The sequence below is a fragment of the Bos indicus genome, chromosome 6 (assembly GCF_029378745.1).
Source record: "Bos indicus isolate NIAB-ARS_2022 breed Sahiwal x Tharparkar chromosome 6, NIAB-ARS_B.indTharparkar_mat_pri_1.0, whole genome shotgun sequence".
NCBI classification, from domain to species: domain Eukaryota; kingdom Metazoa; phylum Chordata; class Mammalia; order Artiodactyla; family Bovidae; genus Bos; species Bos indicus.
In genome coordinates, this window is record NC_091765.1 from 7,775,765 (window position 1) to 7,789,043 (window position 13,279).

General features: G+C 35.4%; 1 protein-coding gene across 4 annotated transcripts in view; it reads right to left on the minus strand.

Annotated features, from left to right (window-relative positions):
* Positions 1–557: 557 nt before the first annotated feature.
* LOC109560231 (bifunctional heparan sulfate N-deacetylase/N-sulfotransferase 3) overlaps positions 558–13,279 on the minus strand; it is a 188,176-nt gene continuing 175,454 nt past the window's right edge. For all 4 annotated transcript variants that reach the window (XM_019962273.2, XM_070791019.1, XM_070791021.1 and 1 more), the window contains 2 exons: positions 9,515–9,617; positions 558–3,336 (listed from right to left, as the gene is read on the minus strand). In XM_019962273.2, coding sequence (XP_019817832.2) covers positions 3,217–3,336; positions 9,515–9,617 — 223 coding nt within the window. In that variant the 3' untranslated portion in view covers positions 558–3,216. The remainder of the gene's footprint in view (positions 3,337–9,514; positions 9,618–13,279) is intronic.

Sequence of the window (13,279 nt, forward strand, 5' to 3'; positions counted from 1 at the left end):
TTGTTCCCCATCCTGAACCCCCCTCCCACCTCCCTCCCCATACCATCCCTCTGGGTCATCCCAGTGCACCAGCCCCAAGCATCCTGTATCCTGCATCGAACCTGGACTGGCGATTAGAGAGAGACTAGCTGCTGCTGCTGCTGCTGCTAAGTCGCTTCAGTCGTGTCCGACTCTCCCGCCAGACTCCCCCGTCCCTGGGATTCTCCATATAAAGCTCTAAAGAAAGCAGCTGATTTGTGGGGAGCAGAGCAGAGCACTAGGAGTAAGAGATGCTAATACTTCAGGTTTTCAAGTCTGTTAAGTAACAGCTGTGTGCCCTTCTCACTTTCTGGTCTCATGAGTGACCCTAGGAAATGTTTTATATCTACTAGAACTAAACAAAAACTAACTAATATTTATTAGAAGATCTGTTTAAGGTTATATCATTAAAAATAAAACTCATGTCTTCCTGGGAAGTTTTCCATGCATCTCTCCATTTTGAATTTTATTAGTGGTATCTATGTTCTATGACCACCTCCCACTTGGTCACAGGCAAACACCAACTATCAAACAAATGCCTTTTTGTTACCTAAAATCACCAGGCTCAAACTCTTTTCTTATCACAGTTTATTGTTGTACATATGAGGTACCATGCTACTATCAGAATTATATCCAGTTTTTTTATTTTAAAAAACTCAGAAAAAAAAATGTTTCCATTAATTTTCATTCAATGTGAATGACAAGAATATTATAGCTATAAACACTGAAATAACCATTTCATTTCTTCCTGAGGAAGTTTCATATTTTAAGCAATGAAAAAAGAATGCCATACAAAGCTAGTTTGAAATCACATTATCTGTTTCTTTCCCCATCTGTATTTATGTTACTTTCAGAAGAACATGACAACCACCCAGAGCATCCAATGTAGTAAGTGTGCATGTCCCCTAGATTTTGAGTTGTCTTCCAGATACACTGAGTGATCAAAATTTCTTTCAAAGGTTTGCTGCTCTAGGTAGCATAATATCTATATTATGAATGAGTAAATTTCTCCTTTCATCCCACAAGCATCCAGTGTGTTTTTGACATTTCTTAAAGGGTAAGCTGTTTAGTTGACTCAGTTTACCTAGACAGAATTACACCATTAGGAGCTTTGTTTAGAAGTTTAAATGCACATCTCATCGTTGGAGCGTAAATGCATTGTTTTTCTTTTCCTTTCTTTTTTTTAAATCAGTAGAAGTGTTGTCAAAATGAAAATACAATACCGTATGTAACTCCTGGGGCCTGTTCTCACTATGTTTGACCCTCTTAAGCTAATTTTCTTAAAATAATGACGATTAAAGAGTATATTCATTTTCTAGTATGTTAGGTATGTGCTGTTCGTAAAAGGTAGTGGTAAGCATGAAGACTGACTTTACCATCTTTGTCCAAATGACTTTGATTTTGCTTTTACTGTCAGGGATCTTAAAATCTGGTTCTTTGTCTAATTCTTTCTGCTAATAGCTTGTTTGTTTAAAAATTGGCTTATCATTTGGGTATACAAAACTTTAAAACATTTAATTAATATAATACAATTTTAGAAATGAATAGTTAGTGAAAGTATCTCAAAATTTGTTTTCTAATTAGTGAATAGTTGATAGAGTTCAATTTCACATATTATAATGGCCATAATAGTTTCATATTATAATGAAACTGGGCATAATTTTTTTTCTAATCATACTTTTGATTAACATTCATAAAAGCTTATAAAGTTATAGCAAGGAATTTATTTACTACTTAAATTTCTTATGTGTATAGTATATTTAAAAACTAAATATAAGCACAGGAAAATCAGCATGACATTCTTTTCTTTTTGGAATACTTTATTAATCATATAATCATTAAAAATTTAAGTGTAAAATATATTTTAAGAACCATGCCTGGCTCATCTTGGTACTTTCCCCATTTAATTTAGTAGATAACCCATAAATTTAACTGTGTTCTATTGTCTTTCATGAAAGTGATGTATAAAATGTTCTAAAAAAATGGCACTGGGCTTTGATTATCTTTTTCTGTCTTGTACCATTGCAAATCTGAGATTAAAAATCCTACATTAATTTGTTTTTTGTCACAGATCTCTGCATTATACAATTTCATTTTGAATTATCTGAAAAAATGTAATTTTTCTGTATTTAAACGTAAATAACCCAACATATCATCTGGAGAAACTGTCCTTAGATTTCAGTTAATAGGTTTTTTCCCTTGGGAGCATTAAGAAAAAGTTGTTTACATTAAAAAGTCAGTCTGTTTCTGGAGATGACATAGACCTCAGATTCTGAGCAAACATTTCTGTAGAACCAGTGAGAACTACTCGAGTTGATCTGCAGCTCACAGCAAAGGGACATAAGTTGTCAATCAGATATCTTCAGACCCCTACAATTTCTCGCTTTTAGAGGATTTAGCAGACACTTTATATTGCTTCTTACTGTTTTGGTATACTCAGTGTGTTTCTATTTCCCATCCAATATCTGGTACAACATACCTTTCAGAATAATAATTATGTAATGATAGAAACATTGGAAACTTTTACAGAAATGCACTAGACTATGTGGATGAAAAATCACTTTTTTCCTTCTATAACACTTATCTTTTTTTTTTCGATGCAGATAAAGCTCAGATATAACTTTACCATTCTCTGATCTAGGACAAATTGTAAATTATAATTCTTTCTAAATACTTCAGTGGATTTTATATTTTTGCAAGCAGTTTTCATGGGCATTAGGCCTCTGGCGCTTTATGCTACATTGTGATGTTTACTTTTTGTTTTGTAGGACATTTTATAGAATCAAAGAATAAGAAAACATTCTACAGGCAAACAGCAGCCTAAAAGTCTACAGAGACATAATCTTAGTTGATATATAAAAGTGTAAATATTACTACGAAATGGAACAGTTCTGCATTGGTATTTGATATTTATATTGGTTGCTATTGATTAACACATGAGTGCACAGTAGTCTCCAATAACCCCACAGGCTCAGATATGGGTTAAGAGAAAGGCCATAGGCCTCAAGGCTTGTAACAAATACTTTTAGTTTAGTTTAGTTTTGTTTCTAATCATCCACGTGCCAGCACATGGAAAGACCTTTGTTTTTCTTTTCTCATTTGAAGAGGTATATTTTTAAACCACCTTTTGGTAGCTCCTGGAAGCTCTGGGAGAGGTGAGCATTCCACAGAGATGCATTCTCACGCTTCCTCACAGTGCTATCTCACTTTCTGCAGCTCCTGCCTCAGCCAAGATGGCAGAGGCTGTCCCAGTCTGTGCAGCAGCTTGGAGAGTTCCACGTTGTGGTCACGATAGTAGCTGGATAGAAATGCTCTGCTCTGAGGTGGGAGGAGGAGATACAAGGACATTCAATTTTATTTGTTGGAGTATACTTCATATACTTTGATGATGTTTATTTATATCTGTAGATATTTACACGTGGCTTAAAATTGATTTTAAGCATGCAGACTATTTATTTAGCACCAGATAGTCAACAAAAGAATCCAAAATACAATACTTGGGTGCAGCCTCAAAAATGACAGAATGATCTTGGTTCGTTTCCAAGGCAAATCATTCAGTATCATAGTAATCCAAGTCTATGCCCCAACCACTGATGCCAAAGAAGCTGAAGTTGACTGGTTCTATGAAAACCTATTACACCTTCTAGAACTAGCACCCCAAAAAGATGTCCTTTTCATCACAGGGGACTGAAATGCAAAAGTAGGACGTCAAGAGATACCCAGAATAACAGGCAAGTTTGGCCTTGAAGTACAAAATGAAACAGGGCAAAACCTAACAGAGTTCTGTCAAGAGAACATGTTAGTTATAGCATTTCCAATAACTCAAAAGATGACTCTACATATGGACATCACCAGATGGTGATGAAATCATACTGACTATGTTCCTTGCAGCCAAAGATGGAGAAGCTCTATTCAGTTAGCAAAAACAAGACCTGGAGCTGACTGTGGCTCAGATCATGAGCTCCTTATTGCAAAATTCATGCTTAAACTGAAGAAAGTAGGGAAAACCACTAGCCCATTCAGCTTTGATCCTAATCAAATCCCTTATGATTATATAGTGGAAGTAACAAATATATTCAGGGGATTAGATCTGGTAGACACAGTGCCTGAAGAACTATGGATGGAAGTTTGTAATATTGTACCCAAGGCAGTGACCAAAACCATCCTAATGAAAAAGAAATGCAAGAAGCTGAAGTGGTTGTTTGAGGAGGCTTTACAAATAGCTGAGGAAAGAATAGAAGTGAAAGGCAAGGGAGAAAGGGAATGATATACCCATCTGAATGCAGAGTTCCAGAGAAGAGCAAGGAGAGATAAGAAGGTCTTGTTAAATAGAGGAAATAGAGGAAAACAATAGGATGGGGAAGACTAGTGATATCATCAAGAAAATTGGAGATCTCAAGGGAACATTTCATGCCAGGACGGGCATGATAAAGGACAGAAACGGTAAGGACTTAAGGAGAGAGATTAAGAAGAAGTGGCAGGAATACACAGAACTATACAAGAAAGTTCTTAATGACCCAGATAACCACGATGATGTGGTCACTCACCTAGAGCTGGACGTCCTGGAATGTGAAGTCAGGTGGACCTTAGGAAGCACTACTATGAACAAAGCTAGTGGAAGTGATGGAATTTCAGCTGAGTTATTTCAAATCCTAAAAGATGATGCTGTTAAAGTGCTGCACTCAACATGTCAGCAAATTTGGAAAACTCAGCAGTAGCCACTGGACAAGGTCAGTTTTCATTCCAATCCCAAAGAAAGGCAATGCCAAAGAATGTTCAAACTACTGTACAGTTATCCTCATTTCACATGTTAGTAAGGTTATGCTCAAAGTCCTTCAAGCTAGGCTTCAGCAGTACGTGAATTGAGAACTTCCAGATGTACAAACTGGATTTAGAAAAAGCAGAGGAACCAGAGATCAAATTGCCAACATTTGCCGGATCACGGAGAAAGCAAGTGAGTTCTAGAAAAAACATCTGGAAGGTCCGTCTAGTCAAAGCTATGGTTTTTCCAGTAGTCATGTATGGATGTGAGAGTTGGACCATAAAGAAAGCTGAGTGCTGAAGAAGTGAAGCTTTTGAACTGTAGTGCCAGAAAATACTCTTGAGAGTCCCTTGGACAGCAAGGAGATTAAACCAGTCAATCCTAAAGGAAATCAACCCCTGAATATTCACTGGAAGGACTGATGCTGAAGCTGAAGCTCCACCACTTTGGCCACCTGATGCAAAAGAGCTGACTCATTGATAAAGACCCTGATGCTGAGAAGAATTGAAGGCAAAAGTAGAAGGGAGTGGCAGAGGATAAGATGGTTGGATATTTTCACTGACTCAATGGACATGAATTTGAGCAAACTCCAGGAGATAGTGGAGGACAGAGGACTGGGGTGTGCTGCAGTCTATGGAGTTACAAAGAGTCAGATATGACTTAGTGGCTGAACAACAAAACGTAGTGACTCTGTTCATCAAAATACACAGTCCAAACACATAAATGTTTTCACTAGGGAAAGGCTTTTGTATTAAACATGTGGTTTATTTGTGCAGAATTAAATGTTCAAATAGCTAGATTGAGTTTAGAAATATAGCTGTAACAACTGATTGGTTCCAGTATTATGCTCTATTAAAACCGTTCTGGCTTTGGAGCAAGAGTTGGCTTGATAAATCTATAAAATAAAACACTCTTTTGTCATCATTAATTTACATGTAGAATTTGAAGATGATATTTTCTTAAGAGCACTTTTAAAGCATACACAAAATACTCACTGTTAAAACAGTACTGTGGTAAACCTTAAAAATACAGCAGGTAAATCAGGTAAACCCATAACCTGATATATTTGCACTATTTGACCCAAGGAAGGAAAGGAATGCCTTGAAAACTATCCTGATTTACAAGGATGTAGATTTCCCTTTAATAAAGGAAAATATTTTAATAATTGAAATTGTAAGAAATGGAAAGTGCTGTGTTGTAAGGTGGTGTTTAGTGGGATTTATATAGAGTTCAAATGACTGTGGTTGGGAATGTCATGGAGGGTGGGTTTCTGGATCTTCATCTGTACCTCTCCACTTTATTATTCTGAGGGTTTCTGTTCAGTTGAATCTTTAAAAGATTAATTTTAAATTAATCTTATCTTATTCTGCTGTTCTCTTAAAATATCATGTCTGGTACCCCATCTTAAATGCCATCGAAAAACATGTCATTTTATGTTGATAACTTCAATGTAACATAGTGGTTTTTGCAGGAATTACGATCACTGGAACAAGACTGAACATTTGTGCTGTACTGTAACCATCACTGCCATCAAGGGAGAACCCAAACCTTTGTGTGGCTCATGTGTCAATCTCCCTGCTTCTCTCTGTTTTGGGTCTCCTCAGTCATCAGCTCTAAAACCACCGACAGGCCCAGTTAGCATACCCTGGCCAGAGAAAGGTGGAGACAAAACATATTCCCAGATCCTCTGTCTGGGGGTCTGATCATTCTGTGCCTCCTCTGCTGCCAGCCAGACCTGGAATCCAGGGCTGAGCCCGAGGCCTTTGTGTAGAGGCTTCCCCACCATTCTCTCCTAACATCTCCCTTTGCATTGCTCCTCTTCCTGGGGCAACAGCAGCCTGGGACTGCCTACATCCTGCCAGCTTGCTCCCCAGTATTTCCCATGTGACAAAGGATTCTCCAGCATCTCAACTAACTTTAGAATTGAACCTCCTGAGATCCACATTCTTCCTACATTCCCTTGGGGTTTCATATCAGTATCGTACCTCCTGATATGGAGGATTATCTCAACTACATCTCAATGTATTGGCTTTTTTGGCATTATTTTCAAACCTGACAGCCTGTATTAGCAGCCAAACCCTTGTCCTGTGCCCTATTAAGTGAGTATGTTGGTTCCCATAATCAAGTACCCCTTCTTCTTCTGCTCCCTCCTATGGCAAGATAACTGATAAGAGATTTGTAAAGTACAACATGTCCTATTTGAGAGTCTAATATGTTCAGGCCACGAATTACTAGGACAGAATTCAGTGATATGCAGAATTTACATACATTGTTATCTGATGATTGTTCAGAAAGGGTACTATTTTAGATGGCAAATCAGATAGAATATATGCTAATGTATGCCAATATAGTCCATTTCATGCAAACCCACAGGAAATTAATGTAATAAAAGGAATAATAATGTATACTTATATAATATAAAACATGATCAAAGAAGAAATCATATAATAAATCCAGTAACAGGTTGTTTATTGGACTATTATTAAAGAAACTATCAAGTGCTTTTGATTTGGAGAGGTAATTGACTCAGTGGTTCATTCAAAATGTCAGCTTTTATTCCTTTCCTATAATATATTTTGATAAACAAAGCCAAAGTGGAAGCCTAATAATCCGCCAGATCGTAATTTCCAGGATCAAATGTATCCTGTGATGTTTCGGTGATACTTGTGGGGAAGGGTACTGGTGTGTTTTCTGTAGTAGAAGGAGAAGCAAGCAGTGTGGTGACAGTACTGCCTACTCGAATCTGTTCTACGCATTTGTGTTTTCATTACCTCCAGGAAAGATGCCTTTCTCTCGCCTCCTGTCTGGGCATTTCTGTATGAAGTCAGCCACCCTACTCCCTCAAATAATGACTCTGGTTCCGGCAGAGAGCTCCTAAGACCCTTGTAATTTCCTGAGTTACAGGGGTGAAAAGAGTGTCTTTTGTTATATACAGTAAGTTCCTTTAAACTTTGCCCAAGTTTATGCTAATGAAGTGACTCGTATGGGTCCCTAGATAGCTTCAGACGGGGGCTGGTTGCTAGAGGAGAAGCTCTGGTGCTCAGGACCCTTCTGGACCTTGTCCTGTGTACCTCTCCATTTATAATAATAGGAAGTAAAGTATTTCTGGGGCATGTGAGTCATTACATCAAATTATAAAACCTGGGGAGGAATTCTTGGGAACCCTGATTTGTAGCCAAGTTGGACAGATGTGTGAATAACCTGGCAGTTTTGTGGGACTGAGCCCTTAATCTGAGGGGACTGTACTTAACCCTGGGTAGTTGGTGTCAGAATTGGATTAAATTATAGGACACCTACCTGGTGTCTGCAGAAAATTACAGAATTGCTTGGTATGGAAAAACCCACATATCTGATGTCAGAGGTGTTTGAGAAAAAACATCTTAGGAATGTATTACATAGAAACCTTATTGAGAAGTATGGAACTAGTAATATCCTGAAAAGTTTTAGATTTTTAATCTTTCTCTACCATGAATTTAATATCATGTCTCAGTATATGTTTGATGGGAGTAAAATAAAATGCTAAGAAAGATGTTCTACAGTGTCTTAAATGTTTTAGTTTCAATGAATATACAGAGAAATAGCTTTGACATACATGAAAATGAAACATTTTATATTGCCGTCTTGAAATGCTATGGAAATCACCCTTGAATATTTATTAATGTGTGCTGTTTTCATAGTGCACTGAAGGTATATTTTAATAATCCACCAAAGAAAACTGTAGCTCTGAGAGTACCCTTTGTTTATCAAAAGAACCCCCAGAATGTCTTTTAGGTAGAATTTAATTATGAGTTTAGTGAGGACAAAGCTCTGTCTCTATAAGATTGGAATAAAAAAAAAAAAGGTCCTGAAAGTCTTCAAGAATTAAAAAGGATTGAGATAAGTTCAGACCACGTTAGGATTCTCAGACCACTGTAGGATTCTTAGTTACCACAATATATTAAACGTTGTGGGAAAACAGTCTCAAATGTTTTAATTTTTGAGTTAGTTATTTTTTTTAATAAAATCAATCTACTTGCATTCTTATGTCCAAACTGCACATTAACTGGACTGATTATGAAATCAAAGTATTAATAAATTTTAACATATGTGTAGTAAGCTTTAAAGTGGAAATATAGGGCCAACAAAGTGGGAAAACTGTAGCTTTAAGTGGCCACCATGGCCATGGCACCATTTGGAACAGAACAAACGTGACATGCTACATGTCTATGGCAAACTGTGGGTGTCTCCATTCTCCAGAGCCTAAATTATCTGCTAGTATGTTACATATTTGGGAAATATATTAATTTTTTAATCTTATTATCATATTAGCAGTTCAAAACTTAGTATACCGGTAGTTAATATTATTATGCAGGCCACATTTACCACTGCAGAGTGACTTAGTGAAAATAAAATCTTTGGTCCTATTTTTAATTTCCAGTTGATATATTTCCTGCCCTGGTTTCAGTTAATATTTTTAGTGCTAAAATTTCTGTGAATGTATCTCTTTTTGGAATGAGATGTTGCCTTCTTTGTTCTGATTCCAAATGGCAAATTCTATTGTTGGCCTTTATTTTCTCATGACAGGTAATATATCACTGGAAAAATCAAAACAAGCAAGCAGGATGCATCCAATCCAAATGTTGCTTTTTATTTTTAGAAAGTGAATTTTTTATTTTAATCATTTTTCTAATAAAATAGATATATTTTTATGTATCATGTTGCTTATTTATTTGTATTTTTAAGCTCTATACTTACATCAGGATCCATTGGAGGGTATTTTCTTCCTTTGCTCTTTCCAAGGCATTTTGTTTTACCTTCTTCCAGTAACTGACACCAGAAACCTTTATGAGAATCAAACCTTAAAAAGATACAAAGAGCAAAATAGTAGTTTTTGAGCAACTAATATAATATGCTGACCAAAAACATGGGATATTTTAGTTTGGATATTAATCTATACTGAGGAAACTGGCATATTTTTTGACTACATCACTTTACATAAAGACTTTTGGCATACTTCTGAATTCTCAGTCCATCTGTCATCTCTGTGAGTTTGCCAGATTTCTAATAGAAAAACTGTCAGCAGAAGGTCTCCTATTAATAGAAATTAATAAGCCTACCTCCTTCATCTGGAAAGAAAAGTTTTGTAAGTTTCAAGCCCATTCTTTCCTTTTGCAGGGTTTAAAAATGACACATCAGGCTTCATCTATATCTGTGGGTTTACATAGTACTTTTATCATTTGATTACAGGTTAATAGAAGAGATAGGGTTTGGGTGTGTCATGGAGTGATTACTTTTAGAATTATCTAGCTATAATCCATTTAATTTTTTTTCCAGAGACACTTTCTTATTTTGGTATGAGCTCTGTATTAAAGTAATAACACTTATAAATAAAGATTTTATGGTATAATTATAATAAAAATCATAGAAGCACATTATATTTTAGTATACTAAGATATTTCATACAACTCTTTTTCATTTGAGCTTTCCTTATAACTCCTTAATGATATGGAGTATAGCATTTGTCCCATTTAGTGGCACTTAGCTTAGTGTTTGGCTCTTTGTGAACACTCACCAACTGTTAGTTGAATAAAAAATGAGAAAGAAGGAAATGTTCGTCGAGGTTTATCTATCTTGGACTATGTACTTTTTAAGTATGCAGGTGACAACTCAAGTCAGGGCCTCCTGACTCCAGGTCCAGGGCCTTTTCTTCTTTACTGGTCTCTGGTTATGTTTTGTATTATCATTCATTATGAATATATAGTAATTTCCATGCTTGACTATAAAAGTGACTGCTAACAGTATTCATGATTCTTTCACTTGCTTTAGTTATTCAGTGATTCTATTGCTATAATTTCTTCTTCATTAGAAATTATTATCATTTAGGACCACTCAGAATGCTGTATCTAGCTCTTTCTTAAAATTATAGTGTTAACAGTGAACAACTGGAAATCAAAATAAAAACACATTTAATTTAGCATAAAACATGAAATACCTAGGGATAAATTTAACACAAAATATGTGCAAGATCTGTGCACTGACAACATATGTTAAGAGAAATTACAGAAGACACAAACAAAAGAAAAGCTGTACCATATTCACAGATCAGAAGACTAAATATTTTTAAAAATATCAATTATCTCCAGATTTATCTAGAGATTCAATGTGAGTTCAATCAAAATTCCAGTGGACTTTTTTGGGTGGAAATTAAAAAGATGATTATAAAATGTATATGGAAATAAAAGCTAACAATTTGTTTTAAACAAGCCAAAACAATTTGAAAGAGGAGATCAAAGCTGGAGATCTCATAGTATTTTATTTCAAGATTTACTAAAATGCCACAATAATAAAGCCTATGTAGTACTGGAACCAATGGATCAGTGAACAAAATAGAATCTAGAAACAGTCTTTTAAGCAAATGGAACTGGAAAAATTGTATATCTATATGGAAAATATGAATATCAATCCTAATCTCACACTGTATATGGAAATTAACTTGAAATGGGTTATAAAACCTAAATCTAAGAGCTAAACTACAAGAATTCTGGAAGTAAACATAGGGAAAAACACATATAAAATTTTTGTACCTTTGTTTAGGCAAAGATTTCTTAGGAAGAATGGTAAAAGAATAATGATAATTTTGAATACATCAAAATTTAAAATTTTGCTTTTCTAAAATACTCAAGAAAATGAAAGGAGAAACCACAGTTTGGGCAAAAATATTTATAAAATGTATATCTAATAAAGGACTTATATTCAGAATACACAACTGAACTCAATAAAAATGACATTATCAGTAAAAACTGAAATAAAAAATTGGAATAGACACTTCATCAAAAAAACATAGATGATCAATAAACAAATGCAAGTTTGTTCAATATTGTTAGTCATTAAGAAAATGCAAATTAAAAATCACAAATGAAATATCACTAGATACTAGAATGACTTAATTTAAAAAGGCCAATACCAAGCACTGACAAAGATGTGGAACAGCTAGAACTGCTAAACTTTGTTAGAGAAATTTAAAGATATTACAGCCACTTTGGAAAATTTCTTATAAAGTTGAATATGTAATTACTTTACAACCCACTAATCCCATTTCTAAGTATTTACCCAAAAAGAAATGAAAATATATGTCCATACAAAGATCTATACACAAATGTTCATAGTAGCTTTGTTCACAGTAGTCCCCAAATGGAAACAACCTTATGTCTATCAACTGGCAAAATGATAAATAAATTGTGCTATATCCATAAAATGGAGTACTATGTAACAATAAAAAACCCCAATTACTGATGATATAACATCATGGAGGAATGTCAGAAGTATTATGCTAAGTGAGGAAGTGGAAGAGGGGAAAAGATTGACTGCAAGAGAGCATGAGAAAACTTTTTTCTTTAAAAAACTTAAAACTTCTTTCTTTCTCTTTGTGATGGTGTATACATGTTTGTCAAAATTCATCAAACTGTACAATTAAAATGGGTGAACTTTATTATATGTAAAGTACACATTAATAGACCTGATTTAAAATTATATTGGGATTGAATGTGTGATTTAGAGAGCAGTCTTTGTAGCTAATCTTGTAAACTTTGTAACTATAGCCCTATGGCTTCCGACCCAGGGATTGAACCCAGGTCTCCTGCATTGCAGGCAGATGCTTTACCCTCTATGCCGAAGGCCAAATACATTCTGTGAGAAGAAGGCAAACCTATATCTCTCTATCTGCACTGCTTGGGTATTAGAGACACTACAGGATTACTCACATCTGCTTGTGCAAAGCCCATTTCAGTCATTATTAAAGTGATTATGTGGACTTCCTGAGGATCCAGTGGTTAAGAATCCACATTTCAATGCAGGGTACACATGGGTTTGATCCCTGGTTCAGGGAGATTCCACATGCCTTGGCAACTAATTAAATTTTTAAAAATTATTTAAAAAGTTAAAAAAGTGATTGTGTGGGATCAGGACACAACATGATATGTCTCCATGTTGCTTATTTTCTTGTTTGAATCTGTAAGGCAACTGAAAAAATTAGTTTCATACTCAAAGGTATAAGAAAGGAGAGCATTAATAAATCAACTAACTTCAATAAAGTAAATCATTAAAAAATAAAGACTATGATTGAAATAATCTATACATGAAAGCTGGGAAGCTTTAATACAACATTTCTGAAAGTCTGCTATTGATATAGCATTTTTCATTAACATTTTGTCATTAGTAATTTCCATAATTGAACTCTGACTCATTCAGGCCTGCTATTATTACGAGTTTTTGTTGTTGTTGTTGTTAATATACCTAACTGTAGATACATGCCTGGGTCATACACATGCTGCTGCTGCTACTAAGTCACTTCAGTCGTGTCCAACTGTGTGTGACCCCATAGACGGCAGCCCACCAGGCTCCTCCTTCCCTGGGATTCTCCAGGCAAGAACACTGGAGTGGGTTGCCATTTCCTTCTCCAATGCATGAAAGGGAAAAGTGAAAGTGAAGTCGCACAGTCGTGTCTGACTCTTAGTGACCCCA